General features: G+C 43.5%; 1 protein-coding gene and 1 long non-coding RNA gene across 5 annotated transcripts in view; both read left to right on the plus strand.

The window, feature by feature from the left end:
• The first annotated feature begins 820 nt into the window (after positions 1-820).
• LOC127679122 (uncharacterized) lies at positions 821-10,138 on the plus strand. 4 transcript variants are annotated; one of them, XR_007976685.1, is made up of 4 exons: positions 821-970; positions 6,185-6,300; positions 6,672-6,788; positions 8,313-10,138. It is a non-coding gene; the product is annotated as an uncharacterized LOC127679122 (long non-coding RNA). The 4 variants fall into 4 exon arrangements; XR_007976683.1 differs by lacking the exon at positions 8,313-10,138 and adding an exon at positions 8,023-8,304 and having other exon boundaries at positions 6,672-6,814; XR_007976684.1 differs by lacking the exon at positions 8,313-10,138 and adding an exon at positions 8,023-8,304.
• Positions 10,139-14,144: 4,006 nt separating this feature from the next.
• Positions 14,145-25,544, plus strand: part of Ninj2 (ninjurin 2) — a 99,643-nt gene continuing 88,243 nt past the window's right edge. The window contains exon 1 of the mRNA XM_052174734.1: positions 14,145-14,443. Coding sequence (XP_052030694.1) covers positions 14,192-14,443 — 252 coding nt within the window. The 5' untranslated portion in view covers positions 14,145-14,191. The remainder of the gene's footprint in view (positions 14,444-25,544) is intronic.

Here is a 25,544-nt window from a genome sequence, read left to right on the forward strand (position 1 = left end):
TAATTTCTGAGTTCGAGGCCAGCCTGGTCTACAGAGTGAGTTCGAGGACAGTCAGGTCCACACAGAGAAACCCTATCTCAAAAAAACAAAACAAACAAAAAAACAAACAAAAAAGCAGATTATCGAAGCCAGACTATTATGATACATGCCTCTAGTCTCATCACTCGGCAAATGAAGGCAGAACGATCAGGAGTTGAAAGTCATCCCCAACTACACAGAAAGCTTCAAGCCATCCTGGGCTACATGAGATCTTGTCTTAAACAAACAAGAAAAAGTAAGCTCTTGATAGAAAATTAGATTTATAAGAAATATTTACTTATCCAGAACTGAAGTCAAGCCACTAAGTGACAAGTTTTCTCACAATGAAATAAAAGCCTCCTGCTCCTTAGAGCAAGTGATTTTTCAGTATTAAAGTGTTTCTTCTGTATGTCTGCTGCTGCTGGTGGTGGTTTAGAATTCTGTTGCTGGGAGTAGAAGCCAGGATTTCACACAGGCCAGGCAGGCTCTGAGCTGCCTCAGCCCTCACTGTTTTAATGTGCTGGAGTGATGTTCCAAGAGCCCTGGGATTATCCTGTTTCTTCTCAGATGCACTCAGATTGGAAGTTTTGGGAAGAGAAAGGATGTGGCCTTGATGGAGGCATCTGCTTTGGAAATAATAGCCCTGACTACATATTGCAGACAGAACTCATTGAATGTGAGAGGGTCAGATGAGACGCAGTCCTAGTTACACGCCCAGCTGTTGATGCCAAGCTGCTGTCTGGTAAGGATTGATAAGCAGGTCTCCCTTTCAAGTGACGTTTTCATATGCTATAGCAGAAATGAAACAAAGTCAATGGGAACGATCTGAGAGGAAGACTCCTGTGTCATTCACTGGTTCTGTGGAAAGCTTTGAGGTAGCTGACAAATGAAAGGGCAGCCATGCTGTACTGCTGATGACAACACTGAAGTAAGACAGAAGCAAACCAGAAAGGTTGGCATTAAGTGTGTGTTTATCTCGGAGTCTCGGTCACTGTGAAGCCCTGGGTAACTGCTGCCTGACTAGCCAGCCATTTTATGCTGTTACGACTGTTACAAGGAAGTTTTCTCAGGTGCTGTTACTAGGAAACTTTCTCATGCCTGAGTTGATTGCAGATCTGTTATGTTCTGTGCTTTGGTGTTCTTGGAAACCAACCACAATAGAGCTCAGTTAGAACTGCTGTGTATAGTGGCTACAATGAGCTCAGACCCGAACCAACTGCCCCACAGCACTTCCTGCACCTATAAGCCACCACTGGGATGGACGGCAACACAAGGGAGAAAACTTCCAGTGTGAGTAGGGGTTGACTGAAGTTTTAAATTCCCAAGACCTCCCTGGATAACTGACATCCAGGTTGGCAAGTTAAGACGTCAATGTTAGGCAACGCAAGTCCCCTGCCGCAGTTGAATACCCCAACCAATGGGAGCAGGATAAATGTACAGCAAAGAAGACATGTTCCTAAGGAAATCTGCCATCCCTGAATCCTGCTTAGTGAAATAACTTGACATAGATGTTTGTGGACTCCAGGCTTAAAGGTTCTCTGTAGGATCCTGGCTCATTGTCACAATCAACTCCCAAGTCTGGTCTATGACCCTGATCAATCAGTCCTGGGGCAAATGCTCAATAAATTATCCCTGTCTGTGGTTTGTGGAGTGACCCCTGGACCCCAAGAGTAACCATGTAAAAAGGGGGAGGGGCTATAGAGAGCAATGGGTGCCTGTCAGTGACCCAGGACTGCAGCAACAACAGAAAGATTTTTCCAAATTAAATCTCTTTTTCTTTCGCACAAAGGCTCTTATTTTAGGGGCTGCTCTACATTGTAATAGACAATATCCCCAGACAATAATTACACAATAAATACTGAAAAATTTTACAAGACTGTTACATACACCGAATTTGGATTAGATTCAAGGTAACTCTAGCAAGGTGTGTGACCGTATGCTAGATTGTTTGAAGGTTTTGTTGAGTTAATTGAGACAAGGACTCACCATGCAACCCAGGTTGGCCTTCAACTGTCATTCTCCTGCCTCTAGCTAGATTATTCTCTGATGAAGAGTAAAATAATAAAAGGGAGCCTCTTTTTAAGTGCCAGGAGTGTTGGTGCATACAGTCTGATCTCTGTGAGTTCAAGGCTAACCTGGTCTACATAGTGAACTCCAGGGCAGCCAAGAATACATAGTGAGATCCTATCTTAAAAAGGGGTGGGACTGGAGAGATGGCTCAGCAGATATAAGAGCATTGGCTGCTCTTCCAAAAATCCTGAATTAAATTTCCGTCACTCACACGGTGGCTCACAATGGTCTACAACCGTAGTCTAAGGGGATCCAAAGTGCATTGATGTTTTGACTGTCTGTGTGTTTGTGTCAGGGTGCCAGATCCTCTGGATTCAGAGTTACAGACAGCTAGCTGTAAGCTGTCATGTAAGTGCTGATAACTGAATCTGGTTCCTGTGGAAGCAGTCACTGTTCTTAACCACTGAACCATCTCTGCAGAAGTCCCAAAGTTAAAAATAAACAAATAGATTTATTTTTCATAAAGGAAGAAATATCAGAACCTAAGAAATTAATCTGGGAAACTATTTCAGAGCACACACTCTTCCCACATTATCTCTGCTCCTTGGGTGACTGTTGTGAAACCTTGGCACATGAAGTTTTTAATTTTAAAAGGACTACAGAAAATTGAAAAAAATATATGCGACTAGTATAACATCAGTGTACTCCCCATTCAAGCTAAACAAACAGTAACAATTATAGCCATGAGATTGCCTAAGAAACACAGATATTCACATTATGACCCATTACAATGGCAAAATTACAGTTTATGAAGTAGCAACCAAAATAATTTTATGGTTGGGGTTCAACATATCCTTAGGAACTGTACTAAAGGGCTCTGGCATTAAGATGGCTGCAAACCACTGCATTATAAGACTTGAAACGGGAAAATAAGGGATGCATGGGTGTGATTATGCCTGAAGTCCCAGCACGTGGGAGGCTGAAACAGGAGGATGACAACTTTGAGGCCAGTTTGATCAATAGAACAACCCAGTCCTCCCCTGACCCAGGCCCTTTGCTTTCTTTGCTTTGCAGGGCAGGGCTCTGCAAATGGTCCCCATGCTTTCTTGGTATAAACAACAACAAATCTGTTTCTACTATTTTTATTTCCCATTATGCTTATTGGCCCTGCCCCACCCCCAACCTTGTGACCTCATTGCATTTCTTTGTTAATGTTGGGTCTAATAAGACACACCCTAAAGTAGCAATAGGACCACTGTATGGTAAGTGAACCTCTCTACCATACTTCTAAAATGATACTAAACATGAACCATCCGTGGAAAGAATCGTCCAGCTGTATCCCCGTGCTCTGTAGCTCAGAAGGGAATCTGTTAAAACATCCCCGAGACTGTAACCTAGAAGAAGATTGCAAGATCTTAACTGTGGGACATTTTCCGCTTTTCTAAATATTGTCAATGACTCTTCAAAATGGATCTTCTAGCTTAATACTTGCTCCAGGTATGGCTCTTGTGTGTGTGTGTGTGTGTGTGTGTATATATATATATATATATATATATATATATACATATATATATAGACAGGGTTTCTCTCTGTAGCCCTGGCTGTACTGGAACTCAGTCTTTAGACCAGGCCGGCCTCAAACTCAGAAATCTGCCTGCCTCTGCCTCCCACATGCTGGGATTACAGGTGTGTGCCACCACGCCTGGCTTATATATTTTTATTTAATTTAAACTCATTTAAAGCTGAGTGGTGGTGGCAGTGAATACCTTTGGTTCTAGCATTCAGGAGGCAGAGGCTGGTGGATCTCTGAGTTCCAGCCTGGTTTACAGAGTGAGTTCCAGGACAGCCAGCACTATATAGAGAAACCCTATCTTGAAAATCCCAAAGGCAAAAAAAATCCCTTATTTATTATTATCATATTTGTGATGTCTGTGTGGGCATGTTCCCCACGGTGCACCTGTAGAGACCAGAGGATCCCGCCGTCCTGGAGGACTTCCATCCAGTGAGTGACAGGACTGTTTCACACTGGCTGGCTGTTCCTTTAAAGAAGACTTGGCTTGTGGACACCATCTAACACACTGAGATTGAGAGTCAATGGTACCTGTACCCATGAACCGGCAGTCCTGCCTGCAAAGGGTCATTAGCTTAAAAGACGTCCTAAGTGAAAAAAAAACAAGGCAGTATGGGACTATGAGTCAGAATACTTGCCGCCAAGCCTGCCGACCTGAATTCCACGCCCAGGTGCAGAACAAAACAAGGAGCAAAAGTTGTCCTCCAGCCCCACACAGGTCCGAGGCGCCTTGCACAATTGTTATATGACAGGGTTTTCCTGATGAGGGACACAACACATGGTCACACACCACACACACACACACACACACACACACACACACACACACACCACACACACACACACACACACACACACACACACACACACACTATAAATAAGTGAATGTAAAAACAATAAATGCAGTAATTATAGGAGTGAGTGGGCTCAAAGTTTTCTTTAAACATCAACTAAAGGGGCCTCAGAGAAAACAGTGACGATCACTTGCTGCCCTTCCAGAGGACCTAGGTTCAGCCCCCAGCACCTCCACGGTACCTCACAACCATCTGTCACTCAGGTTCCAGGGGATCCGATGCCCTCTTTTGGCCTCCAAGGGTACCAGGCATGTACATAGTGCACAGACACATATGAAAGTATAAAAATAATTTAGAAAATTAGAGAAAGTGTGGGCTATCACACAGTGGGATATCACAAAGTTATTTGTGATATCTTCCTTCCTCGTTCTCCCAATATTCTATATTAGACCTATGCAATGCTATATTAATAATCCAAAATCACATTGAAACTCCAAACTAAATGTAAGCCACTGAAATGATAAGGACGCAGAGTTTCTCAAGAAGCGACACTCAGCTCAGGTGGGGGAAGAAACCAAGCACACACAAGCAGAAGGGTCTTCCTCCACTGTGTGCTTTTCAAAGTCAAGTTCATAGGCCTAGGGAACTGCAGGCTTCCGCAGGATGGCAGAGGAAGTGGCCAAGAATGGAGGTTGAGAAGTGCATCATCACAAGAGCGAAGGAGGGATGCTATGGAGTGAAGTGTTGGTTCAGCCGAGAGAGCAGCTTGTGTGAGGTGCTTACGTTCTGCCTGTCAGCATAGGACGTGGTTACATACGCCAGGCGAGCTCTTCCAAGATGTGCATAGCCATCCATTCCTGCCTTGGTTTATCTGTGTGTTGTGTTTAATATAATCTCACACAAGGATTAGTTTCGATGTGTTTTCATCTTATGACTACCCTGTTGTATGTGTAGCCGCCATTTTCCTCTTGTATTAAATGACATAGGGAAGAACAAAGGACACACATGGTATGAAATGGAAAAGACTGTTCTACAAAAAAAACGTCTTAGTGAGTTGTGTGAGCCAGTGAGAAAGCTAAGTCTGGCAATGATGCCTTACTCTCAGTATCAAGGCCGTTCTCCACGACAGATGGAGTTTGAAGCCAGCCTAGGCTGCAGTCACACAACAAACAAAACTAAAATCAAGGTGCAGGTGGTGAGGAATGTGTTATAAAACTAACAACTGGCCGCTTCCGCCTTCCAAGATGACTACAATCGCTCTGAAACTCCCGTCTTCCTGTGCTGTACACAGTGAAAGAGAGGAATTTCCTAGTGTTGGGTAGTTAGTGCTCTCCACTGTAAAAACTACAAACTTGCAGTCAGAAGGACCAAGGTGTGTCACCACATTGAGAGCTTCTGAAACAAACTCAGAGTTAAGTTTCTTATCTCCAGTTGTGACTGTAAGGCAGGAGAGTTGAAGAATTATACTTATCTTATAGAAATAGACTTAAAAGACATGTATTTCTTTTTTGTTTTGTTTTGCTTTATTCTTTTGGTTTTTCAAGACAGGGTTTCTCTGTGTAGCCCTGTCTGTCCTGGAACTCACTCTGTAGACCAGGCTGGCCTCAAACTCAAAAATCCTCCTGCCTCTGCCTCCCAAGTGCTGGGATTAAAGGTGTGTGCCACCACTGCCGTGCTTATATTCTGTTTGTGGTGCTGTTGTTGTTTTTTAAATAATGACCTTGTATTACTTTTCTGATCAGAAAAAAAGTGAATACATGTACATTTACAAAATTTTCTCCATATTTTGCAGATGAATGAAACCAAGGTAGCAGCTAGGAAATGACTCACGGAAGATCATGTGACTCTCAGTGGCTTTGTGACGGAGCTCAGGAAACCACACTTCCATTTCGTACCCTGATCACTTAGGTCTGCCTTACCAGTAGTTTTTATAACATGAATCTTCTGAGCATCGGTTTTGTCTGGGAACTCTGAACTGTTCTATAAGGAAGGGAGTTTTCTTCCAGAGCCTGGGGTCAGTTATGTATACTTTTCAGTTGAGGCTGACTACTAGGGGAGCTTCCAAAATCAAAGCCCTGCTACAAAGGAGGCTTCCAGTAAGTTCTTAGTGTTCCATGTAGGCCAGTGCATCTATGTCTCAGTGCCCGACTCTAAATTTGAGAACTGTGGTGGGGGCAGGAGAGGGACTGGTTGTCAGAGGAACACGAGGCACAAAATCTTTGTCCTGGAGTTGTTCACAAATTAAAAAAAAAATTCTCTGCCCCTTTATTTCCACCCAGCTATCCCCTGGTAAAGTGTCCAGAGGCAGAGTGGAGAGGAAGAGGAACCTTGGGACTGCTCTGCAGTTGGTAGACTGCATTTCACAGTGCATCAGGGCTTTGAGGAGCCCGAGGAAAGTAACTTGCTTAAAAACACACCTAAGGTCTGGAGGGGGGCTCCATGGAAGCTGCCCAAGGTCCAGGGTTTGATCCTCAGCTAATCAGAACCCACAGGAAGGAGTCTGGGGTATAAACTGGTGTGAGAGCATGTGGTTAACAATGCACGAATGTATGCAAGGTCCCAGGCTTGATCTCTAGCAGAAAAACCCAAACCCAAACAAAGCAATACAAAACCTCACAGCAAGAACAATCCCAAGAGTGAACCCTCATGTCTGCTATAGATTTGAGGTGGTAATGACTCCAGTAAAAACAAACAAACAAACAAACAAACAAAACAAACAAACAGTCCATTGCTGGTCCTGGATGCTGATAGCTGAGTGTAGGGAGCAGAGGAAAGCCAGAATGGGCACTGCTGAGTAAAGGGCCCCAATCCCTCAAACCCCTGGGAGTGGCAACACTTTCCTCTGGTCAGGCTCAGAGACATAGCAAAGCCTTTCTCCCATCCATGTACACGAGTTTACTAAAGATTGATAACATGTACAAGAACTAAAAACTGATAGCTTCCACCTTCCAAGATGACTATATAATCCTACTGAAACTCCAGTCTTCCTGTGCTGTACACAGTAAAAGCGATGAATTTCCTACTGTTGAGTAGTGGGTTCACTCCACTAAGCAAGTACAGTCCCTCCCATGCCAGCTTCTCTGTATCCGTCTGTGTGTCTGTCCTGCCTTCTGTCATCCACCTAGGCCAGGTTTCCAGGACCTGGAAACTATGAAGGGCAGGGAAGTAGATGGGTGTGTCAGACCGGAAGGAGGGCTACATGAGAACTCTGAATTTTCTGCTCTAGAAAACAAAGTCTTTAGAACAACAGTCGAAACTAGGAATATGTCCAACGGTTGCAAAGCCTTCGGTTTTATCCACAGCACTGGCAAACACGAATAGCAAACAAAGAAATCCTCACCACTCCCCTTCCCTCCACACCCCACAATCACACCAACAGGCAGAAGGACCCAGGAGTTAAAAGTAGACTTGCTTCCTTGCATGACTGTGAGTTATGACTATCAATAGCCTGTTAAACACCACCATAGCTGTGTCGACTGTGTATGTGTGCCTGCCCCAGTGTGTGTGTTGGAGTTAAAATGTGGAGGATAAGGAGGAACATTTGGTGGGAAGAGAACTGGAGGGAAGAAGTCTCAGGTGAATTCTGGTCTCATCAGTGAGGATCTTGGACTGCTTTCTCTCTGCATTTAGATTCCTCAATTGTGAATTTTGGCTGGATTATTGCGAAAGCCAAAGGAAACCAAGTACATGCAAAGTCCTCAGGGACTATTCGAAGAGGAGTTGTTACAGGCATGATTACCTACATGTACAGACAATACATCCAAATGATTCAAAGTGCAACCGGCAAACTATGCTTGGGAACGGACAATTCTACCATCACCAATAAACTGCTGTCAATTGCAAGATGGTTGGACAGGACTCTTTGAGGAGTTTTGTTTTTTTGTTTGGTCTCCAATCTCTGGTTTCTATACTCTTTTCAGAATTCCACTACTGTCCTCACCGAATCCCCAGAGACTCGTGTTTAAAGGCCTCAGCTGCACCACCACCCCCTGGCTTTCACCCTCCCACACCCAGACCTGAGCATCGGCGCCCTTGGGGAAACAGTGCAACAGTGACATTAAGTTGCCCTCTCTCTGAGGAATCAATAGGATCCACTGTGGGACAGTGCCCAGTGTCCCTCCTGCAACTGCATAAAGGGCCACGACTGAATTGTGGTGTTTAAATCCTCATCTTCACATATATCCATGTCACTTGAAAACTGCACAGAACGTGTGATTCCCAGTTTAACACAATCAAAGACCTCCCTTGGAGAGATAAACCATGCCAAGGCCAAGAATTCTACTGGTTCCCAAGAGGTGCCTTAAAAGATGGCTCGAAAAGATAATGAGGAGCAATTGAGGGAGATTCTAGCAGCTTCTCTTGGTTCTTTTCATTAACTTCCACCCAAGAGCCCAGTTACTAAAGGGTTTGCCCCGGCTTACAGTCATTGAAAACCACAGACTCCCTTCTACTGCAGAGATTGGAGTGCTCCCCCTGAATGCCAGAATACCACCAGAGCTCCGTCATCCCACTTTTGTAAGACAGGGTCTCTCTTCATAGTCCTGCCTGTCTTGGAACTCACTATGTAGGTCAGGCTGGCCTTGAACTCATAGAGATGGGTTTCTCTCTGCCTCCTGAGTGTAAATGCTGGGACTAAAGGCGTGTGCCACACGTCTTAACTCTGTCACAGAGGTGAAAGGTGAGAAGCATTCCACATCAGTCTCAGGAAGGCTCTGTCACTAACCATCAACTCTAGAGTGAGTCACAGCTAAAATCCCCTGTTCTCAATTTGAAAGACGGGAAATTTTGTAGCAATAAAGAACACCCCAGGGTCTCACGGGGCACTCCAGAGAGCTGAGTGCCTGAGTTCCTATTAATGTCAAATCAGACTTTAGACAGAAGAACCTCACTGGCCATTATATTAGCTACTAGCTATTTAAATGTAACTGTTTTCTAGACCTAGTGGGTCACACTGTAATCCCAGCACTTGGGAGGCTGAGGCAGGAGGGTCATTTTGCATTTACACTCAGGAGGCATTTCAAGACCAGCCTGGACTATACAACAAAACTTTTACTTAAAATGCACACATACAAAATGAATGATTGAATAAATCAATAAAACTATTTAATGGATATGGTGGTATGCTGGAGGCTGAGGCTTTGGCATTGCAAGTTTAGGGACAACCTGGGCTACCCAGGAAAACTCCTCAGAATTAGATAAATAAATAATAAACAGATAAAAAATAAATAATAAACAATAAACAAATGTAACTAATTAGGGCTCACCACGTGATTCAGTAATAGAGCAATTACTTAGTATTCAGGAGTCCAGTTTGGTTGTAATCAATGCACACACACACACACACACACAGAGCTATCTAAATGTCAGTTTATTTATGTTTTTGTAATTACACATTTGTGTGTGTTTATATTATGTGCTTTTGGGTGCCCTTGGAGGCCAGATGAGGATATTGGAGCTCCTGGAGCTGGATGGAGTTAAAGGTGGTTGTAAATCTCCCAATGTGGATGCTTGGAACTGAAATTGGATCCCTCAAAAAAAAAGCAGTATGTGCTCCTAACCACTAAGGTATCTTTCTAGCCCCCTATATTAATTTGTTATTTCATTTATTTATTGAAACAAGATCTTGCTATGTAGCCCCGGCTAGTCTAGAACTCACTATGTAGACCTTGGTGTCCTTGAACTCTCAGAGACCCATTCACCTGCCTTCACCTCCTGAGTACTGAGATTAAAGATGTATGCCACCATATCTGGCTTTTTTATTATTAAAATAAATTAAAATTAAAATACTCAGCCACACCAATCACATTTTGTTTGCTTAGTACCTACATATGGCTAGAGGTTGCTCTCCTGAACAGTGAAAATGAAGACGTCCTGTTACTTTGGTCACTATGAAAAGTTTTATTAAACACACAAAGGTCACTGAATTCAATTATTGTTCATCTATTTGAGCTGTCTGGGCCTCACAACAGTCTCTGCCCCATCAGCTCCTACCATGGGCCACCAGATCATTCTTTTGATATCCATTCTGGACCCAGATTTCCTAATAATGAATTTGGAAATGAGTCTGTAAGCATGTCCCAAAGTTTGCTTTTATTATCACATCTGCATCTTGTTAGACATAGGTCTCCACTAGCAAAGGTGCCAGACAGAGGCCATGTCCCCTAAGGTTTCTCTAATACATAGATATTCTATTAGAGGCAATTTGGTTGGTGAAAGTAAAGCTAATGAATTTTCTATTTAAATTTTCTTTTTTCTATTCCAATCTACTTATATACATATTTTTCTTTCTCTTCTCATTTTCTCCTCCTCCTCCTCCTCTTCCTCTTCTTCTTCTTCCTCTTCCTCCTCCTCCTCCTCCTCCTCCTCCTCCTCTTCTTCTTCTTCTTCTTCTTCTTCTTCTTCTTCTTCTTCTTCTTCTTCTTCATCTTTTTCTTCTATTTTTTTTTTGAGACAGGGTTTCTAGAGGTGGGTACCAGCATGCCGTGCAAAGGGACACTCTTATTGTAATTCTGCCTCTTTACAACCAAATTTAAGGCTTCCACCCCATCATTGTTTTGAGTTGGTGTGAGGGTAAATTCAAGTGTGTTCAAACAAAAACCTTCCCCAAGAGAGTTTCCCTAAAAATCTTTTTGAACTTCACCCTACAAAAATCACCCACACAGTAACAAAAGATGAAACTTTTCCCATGTGTGACAGGTTCAGTCCCTACAGCCAAATGTCAGAAGTCTCATTCACTACAAGTCTCAGGACCGTCCTTTACAAGGTAAATGTCCCCAGAGAGTTTAACACAGTATCAACTCATGAAAGATATCAGTAATCACACCCATGAAAATTAGACTTGAAAGACGTTTCTATTTAAGGTTTTGGTACAGGGTTCAGCAGACTACAATTTGTGGGGACATACCTGGTCTTGGTTCTATACTCTGTGACCAACTGTTTTGTTTTTGTTTTGTTTTTGTTTTTGTTTTGTTGTTGTTTTTGGTGGTGGTGGTGTTTTTTGGATTTTGGTTTTTTCGAGACAGGGTTTCTCTGTATAGCCCTGGCTGTCCTGGAACTCACTCTGTAGACCAGGCTGGCCTCGAACTCAGAAATCTGCCTGCCTCTGCCTCCCAGAGTGCTGGGATTACAGGCATGCACCACCACTGCCCGGCTAGTGTTTTTGTTAATAAAATTTTATTGGAATGCTACCCCTGTCATTCACTTACACACTGCCTATGGCTGCTTTTATACAACAACAGAAGGGCTGGGTAGGTGTGACAAAAGCCATATGCTCTACAAAGGCCAAAAAAATATTTACTTTCTGGCCACAGAAAAAGTGTGATGACCTCTGGCACAGGGTCACCGTGTGACAAAGAGATAAAACACTTTCCAAATCCTGTTTCTTGTTTGTGTCCACATGACGCTTATGAGATAGGGTACGGTTCAAATCCAGGGTGAGCTTGGCAACCTGACCAGGTCCTAACCAATCACAGCTGTTTCCTCTTAAAGCCAATGGACTCATTACTAAGGAAATTTCTTTGGAAATATATTCAGTGCTTTTCTCTTTTGTATTTTCTTCTGGTTTCCCCTCTACGCAGCCAGATGCATCTATGGAGTTAAAAGATAATGGGAATTGTCACAACAGGAAGGCAAAGGGTGAGGAAATGGTTAATATTTTGTTTCTGATCCCCACAAATAAAAAGTTCTAGCTTTTAAAATTCTATAATAAGCAAGAATACCCATCTGCTAAATTAAAAAGTTCTAGTAAGACAAGTTTCTTAAACATTGTTATTTATTCTATAATTAAAACTTTTATTTTTTTTTCTGTGCACACACACACACACACACACTCACCACAACTTGGAACTGCTTCTCTTCTCTACTCTGTGACTGTCTATCAGGGGTCTAAGGTGGGTTGTCATGCTTGATTATAGAATCCTGTATCCTCTGACGCATGCACTATACTGTTCCAAGACAATATTTTTTTGTTTTGTTTTTCGAGACAGGGTTTCTCTGTGAAGGCCCTGGTTAGCCTAGAATTTATTCTGTAAACCAGGCTGGTCTTGAACTCAGAAATCCGCCTGCCTCTGCCTCCCAAGTGCTGGGATTAAAGGCGTGCCAGGCCCAAGACAATATTTTTATAGGTTTTATTGCTAAAGAGGATTTCCAAGTCTCTCTATCTCTCCCTTTGAGTTATTATCCTAGAATTCCACAGAAGATGATGAGGCAAAGACAAAAGAGCTGGGCTTCCCTTTGTCATCCTAAATTATGAGGGAAAGCAGACGTCAGGGAGAGCAGATGCCAAGCGCCAGAAGTGCGGATGGCTCTCCTCTTTAAACTAAATGTGTGCCTTATCTCGATCCAGATTTCCGGGGTTCTAATCTTTGGTCGATCTTGGCCTCCTGTGCTTCTGTTTCTTCTGCTATAAAACAGTGGTAAGAATGGAAACGAATTTCCAGAATGATTACAAAAAGTAAGCATTGGGGATAATGCTTATCAGACGGAGTCCTGCAATGCTCCCCACAGTCCGTATATTGAAGGTTTGGTCATCACGGTGCTATTGGGAAGCAGTGGGGTGGGAGCCAGAGGGAGGAAGCTAGGTTATTGGGGGCCTGCCCTTGAAGGAGTATTAGAACCCTTCCCTCCCTCTCCCTTTCTCCATTTACTCCCTGCTGCCAGGAGGTGTACAGACTTCCTTTATAACATTCTTACATGATTTTGGACTGCTTCTACAGACTCCAAAGAGCAGGACCTGCCAACCATGAACTGAAATCTCTGAACCCATGAACCAAAGGTTGATTGATTGTCCCAAGAATGTTGTCACAGTGGCAGAAAGCTGACTGACACATATATAGCTGTGGGAGGTAGGGTATGATGGGTAATTTTGTTCACTTGACACAACTCTCATGTATCATCTAAGCTGTTCATACCCTGGTAGCAGGGTAGGACTTAGATCTATCTCTTTCTTTCTCCCCCCTCTCCCTCTCCCTCCTCCCCCTCCCCTTCCCTCTCTCTCTCCCTCTCCCTCCTCCCCCTCCCTCTCTCATTCCTCCCCCTCCTTCTCCTCTTTCCCCCTTCTCCCCCCTCCCATTCACATGTGAGACTGAGAAGGATAGACACACGACTCTGCCCCGCCCCATTCCCACCTCCCATTACCCTGAATGGAAATTCTCCCTGGCAGCCACACTCACAGATGCCCACCACAGCAGTTTGGGTCTAAAATAGATCTAGGAACAAGACAGAAGTGTTTTTAGGTTCTAAGGTAAACAGGAAAAATGATCAGTTTCCAAAAAAAAAAAAAAAAAAAAAAAAGGTCTGGCTGTTGTAGCTCTTTTTCTGGTGTGAGGGGAACTCAGCTGGCCTGGTGAAGAGGATTTGAAGGTGCAGCATCCTGTTCTGGTTCCCCTGAGCTCAGTTTTGCAACCTCTCTCACATCAGGCTAGAAAGGTATCAATTTGTATTACTTACCTTGTAGCTTTGCATCCTACTGGATAAGCTACTCCCCACCGGTAAGCTACTCCCTCCTCCGTCCTACTCTTAGGAACTGAGGGCACAAACAGAACAAGGGAGAAAAAGGGAGAAACTTCTGAAACTCATGTCTAGGGATTGTGCTGAAGCCATCCCACGACTGGTGACCAGAGACCCTACTTTGAGCGACTAGTGTCTGTGTGAAAACCCTGTTAGAGCTGTTCTCCAATTTCCTTGGTAAACACGCTGAATTACTTTTTCAGTAGCAACCCTTACTGCCTCAAAGCAGGCGCCGTCACCTCAGATGGCCTGGCTGGGACTAGAGGGTCAACTCAAAAGGCCACCTATCAATATGCCACATGCAGGGCAGACACTTGCACACATGTGCGCCTTCCCCCAGGGGCTGAAGCCAAGCCAAGCACCCCGCATCCATCCGCGGATGAATAGCTGTTCTGTCTTGCAGCAGCGCTGTCTCCCACCTCAGAAGAGCTGTAAGCCCAGACTGCCCAGCTGCAAAGCCCACGCAAACTACAGCCTCTCGGAGGGCGGCAAGGGGTCCCAGGGCAGCAAGATGGAGTCAGACCGGGAAATCATGCACCTTCAAGTAAGTTCTGTGGGGGGGAGTTAAGAGAGGGGGGGATCCTGGGAACGATTGTGAGGGCAGCATCCGGCCACTTGATAGCCACCCCCATCTCTACGCTCTCTCTCTCCCTCACCCCCTTCTTTGACGAGCCACTGGCCTTTGCCCCGGCTGGTTTCCCCGGGGCTGGTTCCTCACAGGTCATTAGATATGTGAAAAGTGGATTGTTTCGATTCCTCTCGGCCTCTGCTTCCTCTAGCTGAAGAGCTAATAAGATCTGTGTTTTCAGAAAATGATTTCATATTTGGTGCAGTGCTTTCCCCAAAACCTTGGGACAGTGACACGAGAGCTGCCCAGCTAGCTGTCTGTCCTCTCAGAGACAAGGAACTGTAAAGCTGAGGTGTGTGCGTGTGAGAGAGAGAGAGGCAGGTGGCCAACTCTGTATTTTCATAGGTTGGAAAAACCTAAACTTTTTTTGAGACCTGAGTCTCTAAGGCTCCCTTGTGTGGGGCACACAGTGTCTCATTCAGACAGCGGCAGCATGAGGTAGGCAGCCGTGTACTAGGGAGAGGCTGTCAGGTGTCCTATCTACCCTTGATGCTACAGGCTTGGAAGGCACTAGAGGAAATGGAAGGTTCTAGCAAGGGCAGAAAGCCAATCAGGCAGAGTAGATCAGCTATGAGTTGCATACTAACTTTCCAAGAGTCAAACAATTAAAGGGCAGAAAAGGACTTTTTAAAAAATTTCTTTTTAGATTTATTTTTGTGTTTATGAATATTTTGCCTGTATCTATGTATGTATCTGCACCGTGTGCATGCCTGGTGCCTGTGGACATCAGAGGACAGTGTTGGATTTTTAGGAACTAGAATTACTGATGGTCGTGAACCACCTTGTGGTTGCCAGCAACTGATGGGAACTGATTCCAGATCCTCTACAAGAACAGCAAGTGCCCTGAACTACTGGGCCGCCTTTCCAGCCCTCAGAAAAGGACTTTTAAGACCAAAAATGATGGCTACTAAAACATGATCTGTAGACTAAACACAAGCTCCCTAACTAGAATATACTTGATGTGAGCTGGAGAGGTGGCCAGCCCCTGCTCTTGTGGAAGACGTGAGTTGGCCATCTTTGAACCCCCAGGGGCACCCGGGCTCAGCACACGCTCGCTCGTACACTCTGCTGCAGCCTCAGCCCCTCTACTTTCAGAATGCATCTAGAGCTGGTTTAGGTTCGTAGCACACTTGAAGGACTAGGGAACTCCCGTAAAGTCCCTGCCCTCGCGCATGAGCAGTCCATCCCCCGACCAGAACCTACGGTCCATCCATCAAAGCGCACAGTGTGAGTCAGCACAAACGCAGGGACCCATTTCCACCCCTAGAGTGCCACAGTTACGTCCCCCACCGACCCATTTACCCTTCTCAGGCCCTGACAATCACTAGTCACATCTCTTTCCCAGCTTTACCTCTTCCAGACCGTCGTCGTACCGTTGAGATTAAACAAATTAGGCTTTTCAGATCGGCTTCCCTCGCTTAGCAATCTATGATTTCTCCGGGTCCTGACAGCACATTTGTTTGTGTATGAATCTGGCGAAGTTCACATATGTATGTGGTTATGTGTGCACATGTATGTGAGTGCGCATAGAGGGCAGAGGTCAACCTCTCTGGTGCTGTTTACTTTTTCTTTGGAACAGGGTCTCTTGTTGGCTGGGCTGGCTGACCAGTGAGCCTCTGGGACGCGCCTGTCTCCATCTCCTCAATGCCGGCATTCTAAGCACATGCCACCCTGATAAGGCTTTGTTGTGTGGTTTTGATTTTTGTTTTTGAAGTGAGTTGTGAGGATTGAACTGGAGTCTTCACGCTCGTGAGGCCGGCACCTTCCCAGCTAAGCCATCCTGAAGCCCTAGCAGATTTCTCTTCAGGACTGGGTAACAGTCCCGTGCCTGGATTTACCGGTTTAATTCCTTTCCTTTTCTTTTTTCTTTCCTTGTCCTTTATTCGTTGCTTTCCCCTCCCCTCCCCCAGATCACCCCCATCCCAGCTGTTTCCTTTTTACATAGCCCAGGCTGGCCTTAAGTTCCGGCAGTCCTTCTGTATAGGCCTTCTGGGTTCTGGGAGGACAGGCATGGAGCATCATAGCTAACAATTCATTTACTTTTAGATATTTTCATCAGCATACACTAATTGTATAAAATAATGAGTTTCACTGTGAGATTGCTATATATATGCAGTATGTTTTGATCATACTAACTCTCATTGCTCTCTGTACCTACACACACACACACACATACACACACACACACACACACACACACACACACACACACACGCTGGCTCCCAGCCTCTTTCCAAACATAATTGACTGTATTGCGTATATTTATTTGTGGGCACCATACATCCCACTGATCTATTCTTTTGCCAACAGTATATTGTCTCCCTCTCTATAGATTTGTAGTGACTCGAGTTTCCTTGATATAAGCCCCTCTCTTGTTTTCTTCCAACGTTGTATAATTAGCTGTTCTAGACCTGGGCGGTTACCTCTGTATATAAACTGTAGAGCCATATTACTGATAGCCAGAAATGTATTTTGATTGGGATTGTTGTGAATCTGCAGCTCAGACTGAGAAGAACTGACATGTTACAACAATGAATCCATCTTCCTGTGTCGATTCTGATTTCCTCAGCTGGACACAGTAGCAAATAACTGAGGTCAGCCTGGGGCAAAGGACACACCCTGCCTGAAAAACAAAGCAAACGCTAAAAGTCCAGCTTAGTGGCCATGCATGTGTGAGGCCCTAAGTTCAAGAGTTAGCGCCAGGGAAAGAGGAAACCTGAGCAGGAGAAACGGCTTCATGGGTAAAGAGCTTGCTGTGCACGTGTGAGGACCTGAGTTCAAATCCCCAGACTCCACAGAAAGCCAGTCATAGTAGAATTCTAGTGCCTCTAGGGTGGGACGAGAGACAAGAGACAGAGACAAACTCATCCCTGGAAGTCCATGGGTTAGCTAACCCCATGTGCAGTCCCAGATAACAGAGATCCAGCTTCAAATAAGGTAAAAGGTGAAAACCCAAATCTAAGGGTGTCTTCTGACCACACAAGTGCTACTGCTCACGCGTGCACACGCGCGCGCGCGCACACACACACACACACACACACACCCTTGCACACACAGAAAGAGACAGAGAGACAGAGATTTCTGCTTTGTTGACTTCTACTCTGTAGTTTTTTATTATTTTTTTCAGCTTACATTCATTTAATTCTCTTATTTTTTTATTTAATTGGAGAGTTTGTTGTTTTCTCTTTTTGCTTTGTTTTGTTAAGATGGGTCTCATATAGCTCAGGCTGTCATCAGTCTCACTGTGTAGCTAAGGCTTGAGCTTCTGATCTTTCTGGTTCCCGAATTCAGAATGTTTTGTTTTAATGCATGTGCACATGTGTGAGTGTGAGTGTATGTGTGTGTGTGTGAGAGAGAGAGAGAGAGAGAGCTCACATGATTACCTTGAAACCCCTCTCTCCCTGTCTTAGCTTCCCACAGTCTCGGCCTAAGGGAGTTTGTCATTAAGGATCACTTGCTTTTGTTTTCTTTCCTAATGTAGAAGTGTAGAATGTCTTCATTTCAGCTGGGCAGTGGTGGCGCACACCTTTAATCCCAGCATTTGGGAGGCAGGTGTATTTCTGAGTTGGAGGCCAGCCTGGTCTACAGAGTGAGTTCCAGGACAGCCAGGGCTACACAGAGAAACCCTGTCTCAAAAAATAAAAATAAAAATAAAAAAACGAATAAATAAATAAATAAATAAATAAAAAGAATGTCTTCATTTCTGTAGAAGTGTAGAATGTCTTCATTTTGAATACATTTTCCAAAAGTGTGCTGTTTAGTTTCTAATTAACTTTCTGGACTTTTCTGGAATTTCTGTAACTGATTTCTGGTCTGTTTTCACTTTGGTCTAGTAACAGACATCACATGATTTTTGTTTTTGTTTTTTGATTTTGTTTGTTTTTGTTTTTGTTTTTGTTTTGTGACAAGGTCTTTCTACATAGCCCAGTCAGGCCTGGAACTCACTCTGTAGACCAGGCTGGCCTTGAACTCACAGAGATCCACCTGCTTTTGCCTCCCCAGTGCTGAGACTAAAGACATGTACCACTATGCCTGGCCCATGGCCTATTTTCAAATAATTATAAAGATGTACTTTACAGCTCAGAATGTGACCTGTGTTGGTGAGTGCTCCATGGGACCCTGAGCAGAGAATGTAATTCTGCTGTTGTGATGAAGTCATCTGTAGATGCCAGTCCTATCCAGCTGCTGCTGGTGGTGGGTTTAACTACCCCCACCTGTTTCAAGCTCCCTGCTGAATATGCCCATTGCTGAAAGAGGACTCTCAAATCTCCACTATAAAATGAGCACCATCCACTTCCCTGTGCACGTCTGTGAGCTTTGCTTCACATAGTTTGATGCATGTGAAGGGTTGCTCTACTCACTGGGCCTGGTGGCCTAGGTCTACTCAGACAATGAAGTAGGGGTCACTCCTCAGGCCTTGCTTTTTGAGATAAGGTCTCTCCTTGGTCTGGGGCTCACCACATTGGCTAGGGTGGTTGGCCAGGAGGATATGCTATTGTTTCCTCTCCAGTGCTGTACTGTCAGTGTGACACCGACATCAGCTTTCAAAGTAGATTCTGGGAATTAAGTACAAGCCTTCATCTTTGCACAGCAAGTGCTCTTTACTGACTAAGCTGCTTCCAGGCCCTCTTTGTCTTTTAAGTGATGCATTTAGACTTTTTTTTTTTTGATTTTTGGATTTGGGATTACAGGTGTGTGCCACCACCGCCCGACTAGACTACTTTTTATTAGATATATTCTTTACATTTTTATTAGATTAGACTATTGATATTAAAAATAGTTTTTAAAAAATGAGGTCAGGCAGTGGTGGCACACACCTTTAATCCTAGCACTTGGGAGTCAGAGGTAGGTGGATCTTTGAGTTTGAGGCCAGCCTAGTCTACAGAGTGAGTTCCAGGACAGTTAGGCCTATACAGAGAAACTCTGTCTCAAGCCTGCCCCACACCCCAAATTTTTTGAAAGATTATAAAAGTGAAGTTTCATTTTACCTTCCTTTATTTCTTTGGCATTGTTATATTTGCTTATATATTTATTTTTCTTCCCATCATGCTGAAATCAAACCAAGGATCTCACAAGTACAGTAGGTCTGAGCACTTTAGCCCTCTACTTAATTTCAATAGATGTGAGCTTTTGGCCTATTTTTTTTTCCATCTAAATAACTTGTAACATTGTCTGGAGTCAAGTCTAATGCAACAAACTCTCTCAGTTTTGTGTATCTGAGATCTGAGACAGCACCTTTTCCTCAGGCCTTCCCTGTGCTAGCCAAGTGCTCTCTCAGTGAGTCGAACCACTTAGCTCCACCCATTTTTATATTAAACTCTTTACTAAACTTGTGTACTCATTCTTCAAAGAGATCACAGAAATGATGGCATTCAGAAGTAAAATCCAGTATATTCTTCAGGCGGTAAACTGTCTCGAGTTTGGCAATAAAAAGATATTTCTTTCTACACACACTCATCAGCTGATTCAAATTTGGTTTCTGCTGACACTGTGTGGAACACCCAGGACGATTAATTGCTCTGCAGCCTGCTTCCTTGCCTTTTTAGTAATTGACTGGTAATCATCGTCTTGACTCTTAGCTGCTATGAATTCTTTCATCGGAAGATTATCCTTCCTGTTCATGGTGTTGCTGAGAATGTGCATCGCACTCTTGCTTTCGGTGTTACGTATTCTGTTTACCTTCTCCACTGTGATCTTTTTCTTTCTTTCTTTCTTTCTTTCTTTCTTTCTTTCTTTCTTTCTTTCTTTCTTTCTCTCTCTCTCTCTCTCTTTCTCTCTTTCTCTCTCTCTTTCTTTCTTTCTTTCTTTCTTCCTTTCAATCTTTTTTTTTTTTTTTGGTTTTTTTGGATTTGATTTTTTTCGAGACAGGGTTTCTCTGTGTAGCCCTGGCTGTCCTGGAACTCACTCTGTAGACCAGGCTGGCCTTGAACTCAGAAATCTGCCTGCCTCTGCCTCCCAGAGTGCTGGGATTACAGGCATGTGCCTCCACCGCCTGGCCCTTTCAATCTTTTTAAGACAAGGTCTCAAGTATCTTAAGCTAGCCTAGAGTTCACTCTGTAGGATGACCTCGACCTTCTGTTCCTCTCCAACTCCTTGAGGGGTAGAACTACAGGTGAGCACCACCACATCTGCTCTTATGTGGTGCTGGGGAACCTGGGGCTTTGTGCATGCTAGCCAAGCACTCTACCAACTGATTCACACCTCCAGCCCAGCCACCGTGTTCTTAAAGGCATTTCTGCAGGCTGCTAATGCTGTTCCTTTGCTGGCATATTCCTTTTTCCTGTCCTAACAAACCACACATTTCAGATCTACTGTCATTTGCATATTTAGAGAATGTTCTCCCTCTCTCCCTCATCTTGCTTTCCAAAAATTCTGTTTCCTGTCCACCAGATTGTAGACACTGACTAGAGTCAAATTCCTTCTTATAGTTTAGATATTCACGTTTGGTGGTCTTAAAATTAAGCTCATACTGTGTAATCTTTTTTTTATAAAGGTTTATTTCTTTATTTTATGTGTATGATGGTTTTGTCTACATTTATGTATACCATATGCATGCCTAATGTCCAGGGTTTAGAAGAGGGAATCGGGCTGGAGAGATGGCTCAGCAGTGAAGAGCACTGACTGCTCTTCTGAAGGTCCTGAGTTCAAATCCCAGCAACCACATGGTGGCTCACAACCATCTGTAATGAGATCTGATGCCCTCTTCTGGAGTGTCAACTACAATGTACTTACATATATAATAAATAAATAAATCTTTAAAAAAAAATAGAAGAGGGAATCAGGTCCCCTGTAACTGGAGTTACAGTCAGATGGCTGTGAGCTGCCTTGTGGGTGCTGGGAACTGAACCTCAGTTTTCTGCAAATGCAGCAAGTGCTCTTAACCATAGCGCCATCTCTCCGGTGCCATCCTGTGTCATCTTTAGCTGGTGTGGTCTGTGGGAGAAGACCTTTACCTTAAGCAGCTGATACTGATGGTTGGTTTCTCTAGAACCTTCTGTTTCAGGCCTTGACTCTGAGTTTCCTCAAGTCTCTAGAAAAAAATGTTTTTATTTTCATTTTTTATTTTTATTTTTTAACCTTTTACTCATTTCACCATGGCGGTTCTCTAAATCCGTGTCTGGGTGTCCAGTTTCTTCACTAAGCTTAGATTTCTTGTGTCTGTTGACCCTCCCTCTCTCCATGTGGGCTGTCTCCTGGTTCTTTTGAAACCAGCATTTTTAATGTTCCTTTCTTCGGCATTGTCTTCTGGGTCACTTGGTCTTGACGACACTCTCCCAACCAGGAAAGCCTCTCCCACAGCAGCATGGCCTCTTACGGTACTCAGGAGCTTGCTACCCCACGGCTGCCCAGTTTTAACCTGAAGGAAGCTAGTTGTATCTAATTCCTTCAACAGGTTGTGGTTGTTACCGATGGTTAACTTGTTTCTCGGGGCACACATATTTTGACAATGCAATTAGCTTATTCGTTTTCTTGTATAGTTTATTCTTCTACACTTCTAATTTTTTCATTTGTCATTCAGCAAAAGAGTATGACATCATACTTTGTGTTTCTCAGTCTTTTGAAGCTTTCTTTGTATTGTAATCATTCACTCTCTGCTTCAGTGTCGGTGTTCAGCTTATTTATACTAATGTGCTGTAGTCTGCTGGTTATTTCTGAAACTCTCATTACATTTAAAGTTTATTATTTTTTATGTGTGTGCATAAGCACGTGCTCCGTGGTGTATTTGTGCAGGTCTTAGGACAGCTCTGTGGAATTGGCTTTCTCTTTTGCCTTTACTTGGGCCACAGGAATTGAATTCTGGTGGCTAAACTTTTGAGGCAAGAAAGTGCCTTTACCTACTGAGCCATGTTTGCTCACCTTCCTTTCAGAGCCAAGAAGAGAGGTAGACTCTTCAGCCATGTAACTATTGTATGTTATTATATGTTATTGATGCAACATCAGAGTGGTGCCTTCCAAGTTTCTTATATGAAGAACTAGAAACAAGAATCTTCTCTATGAGTGTTTTCAAGTGGGAGCTCCAGAAAACAAATTTGAAATGTGCATTCATTTAGAGACTCTAACGTGCTGGGTGGTAGTGTGCACACCTTTGGCCCCAGCACTTGGGAGGCAGATCTCAGAGTTCAAGGGCAGCCTGGTCTACAAAAGTGAGTTCTAGGAAAGCCAGGGCTACATAGAGATATCCTGCCTCAAGACACAAAAACAATAACAAATAACAAACAACAACAAAAACAACAAGAGAGAGAGAGAAAGAGAGGGAGGGAGAGAGAGAGAGAGAGAGAGAGAGAGAGAGAGAGAGAGGTTTCTAGGTTCAGTCTAAGAATATAATAGTTGCTCAGCTATGCAATGCAAGGATGTTGATTGAGATTTATAGGGGTAAATAAATGGTTAAATATAGATTGTTTCAACTATGAGTAAATATCTAAAAAGATTTGTGAAGAGTATTTAAATGAATACTGTTGTAGTTTGGTTTCTGTTGCTGTAATAAACACCATGAACAGAAGGATCTTGGGGAGGGAAGACTTTGTTTTAGTTTATAGCCTACAGTCCATGGTTGAAGAAGGCCAAAGTAGGGACTTGAGACAGGAACTTGAAGCAGAAACTACAGAAGGACTAGACTTACTAGCTTGCTTTCAGGCTCATAGTCAATTATCTTTCATATCCAACCCAAGATTATAATGGACTGAGTCCTCCCACGTCCATCAACAGTCAGGAAGATGTCTCACAGGCACGCAATGCCCACAGGTCAACTGATGGCGGCAACTCTCAGTTGACGCTTCCTCTTTGTACATATGTCAAGTCAACAACCAAGATTACCCATGGCAAATACCAAAAAGCTAATTGTACATTAAGGAAAATAAGGACATAGAACTGGACAAACATTTAATCTTGAATGCCTTCAAAAAATCATGAAGAATAAATATGCATGTCTTCGCATTGGCCGGAAACATACCAACATGTTCCCTGGCTATTTCTGGACTGTGGGTTTACAAGTGACTCATTTTCTTCTTTTATTTTACTTATTTTTTTTTTTTACTTTTTATTTCATTTGCAAATTTTCTACCAACACATGAGTGTTACCTAGACCAGAAAATAAAAGGATTTAGTATTAAAAGGGTTAGAAAAGCAAATGTGTCCATATATATAAATCAGTAGATTCATGAATATGGGTCATAGTAAATATACATACATGTACATACAACTTTATTACATATTTATATGTACATATTTATTCTGTCTCTGATTATCATAAAAAATAATCAGTTGACTAATTCTGTAGATAAGAAGCCATCTTCTTTTCAATGGCTTTTCCACTTTTTAACAGTTGTACATGGCACAACTTTTGCATACACGTGTGTATATGTGTGTGTGTGTGCCTCTTTTAGTACACATATGTGTGGAGACCAGATGATGACACTGGATATCTTCTTCAGTTTTTTTCTATACTTTTAAATTCTTATTTTTATTTTAAATTATTTGTGTATGTAGCACTGTCTGTGTCTGTGTGTCTTTTGTGGGCTTGTATATGTGTGTGCAAATGCCCACAGAGGCCAGAGGTATCAAATCTTCTGGAGGTGGAGCTGCAGGTGTCTATGAGGTGCCTCACATGGGTGCTAGGAATTGAATTCAGGTCCTTTTGAATTCAATTCAGGACCTGAATTGAAGAGCAGCGAGCACTCACACTCACGTGCACACACATTCACACACAAGCACGCACACAATTTTAATTGCTGAACCTCCTCTGAGACTTGCTACCTTAGTTTTTGATACAAGATCTCCCACTGAGCCCAGAGTTTACCTCTTTGGCCAGACTGGCTCTCTAGCAAGTCTTAGGGTTTCTCCGGTCCCTGCCTCTCTCTATACTACTGGGATTACAATCATGCACTGCTGCACTCAGCCTTTCTAACAGGGGTTCTAGGGCCTGAAGTCATGTCCTCAGGCATTTTACTAACTGAGCCATCCCTCTAGCAGGCAACTCTTGTTTTACACACACACACACACACACACACACACACACACACACACAGGAGTAGGCTCAATGAATAGACTTTATTTAGTATGCAACACAAGTCTGCAAACCATTGAGTTTCTTCTACATCACACCTACAGAGAGGCCACATAATCCTGGAGCAATACGGCATGAGTGGTTGGCACCTTGATTTTAGCTCAGCCTTATACTTGACAGTGTTTTACTATCACCTAAAGAAAAGTCACTCAGGGATGACGACTGACTGAGAGATGAATGGATAAATGGATTATCCTTGAAGACCCAACATAGACAGACAGACAGACAGAAAGACAGACAAGATTAGATTTCTCCCGACATAGAATCATTTGAGATAGATTGTTATAAAAGGCAGCTTTTATTGTGTGCGCTTCGAAGAATGAACACGACTTTGAATAGGGTCAGGGTGTTCTGTGGTCAGAACTGTGAGCAAAAGCTAGAGGAAGGAAATTAAGAGGCATACCATGGAGGAGAGAGTGCTACTCTCCGTGGAGAGCTGTAGGCTGTACGTGAGTGGAGGAGAGGTATGTGGGAATATTATCCTAAAGTCTGCTGAGGAGCAGGAGAAATGACTCAGCAGCCGAGAGCATGTACAGACTTTGTAGCGGACCCAGGTTCTGGCTCCCAGCACCCACATCAGACAGTTCACAAACTCCTGGAAACCCAACTATGGGGGAGCCTATGTTTCCCCGGGCACTCACACTCACGTGCACACACATTCACATGCAAGCACGCACACAGTTTTCTTGTGTTGTTGTTATTTTGTTTTTTTTTTTTTTTTTTCAGAAAATGACATTTCTGTTCTGGCTATCCTGGAACTCCCTCTATAGACCAGGCTAGCCCTGATCTCAGTGATCTGCCTGCTTCTGCCTCCTGAGAGCTGGGACCACCACTACCTGGCTATAATTAAAACAGACAGACAGACAGACAGACAGATGAAAAACCTGGTTGGAAACAATCTTTGAAAAGCCAATTTAGTGTCATGGCTAAGTGCCACTCTGGGTGTCATGTGTA

The sequence above is a fragment of the Apodemus sylvaticus genome, chromosome 2 (genome assembly GCF_947179515.1).
Source record: "Apodemus sylvaticus chromosome 2, mApoSyl1.1, whole genome shotgun sequence".
Taxonomy (NCBI): Eukaryota; Metazoa; Chordata; class Mammalia; order Rodentia; family Muridae; genus Apodemus; species Apodemus sylvaticus.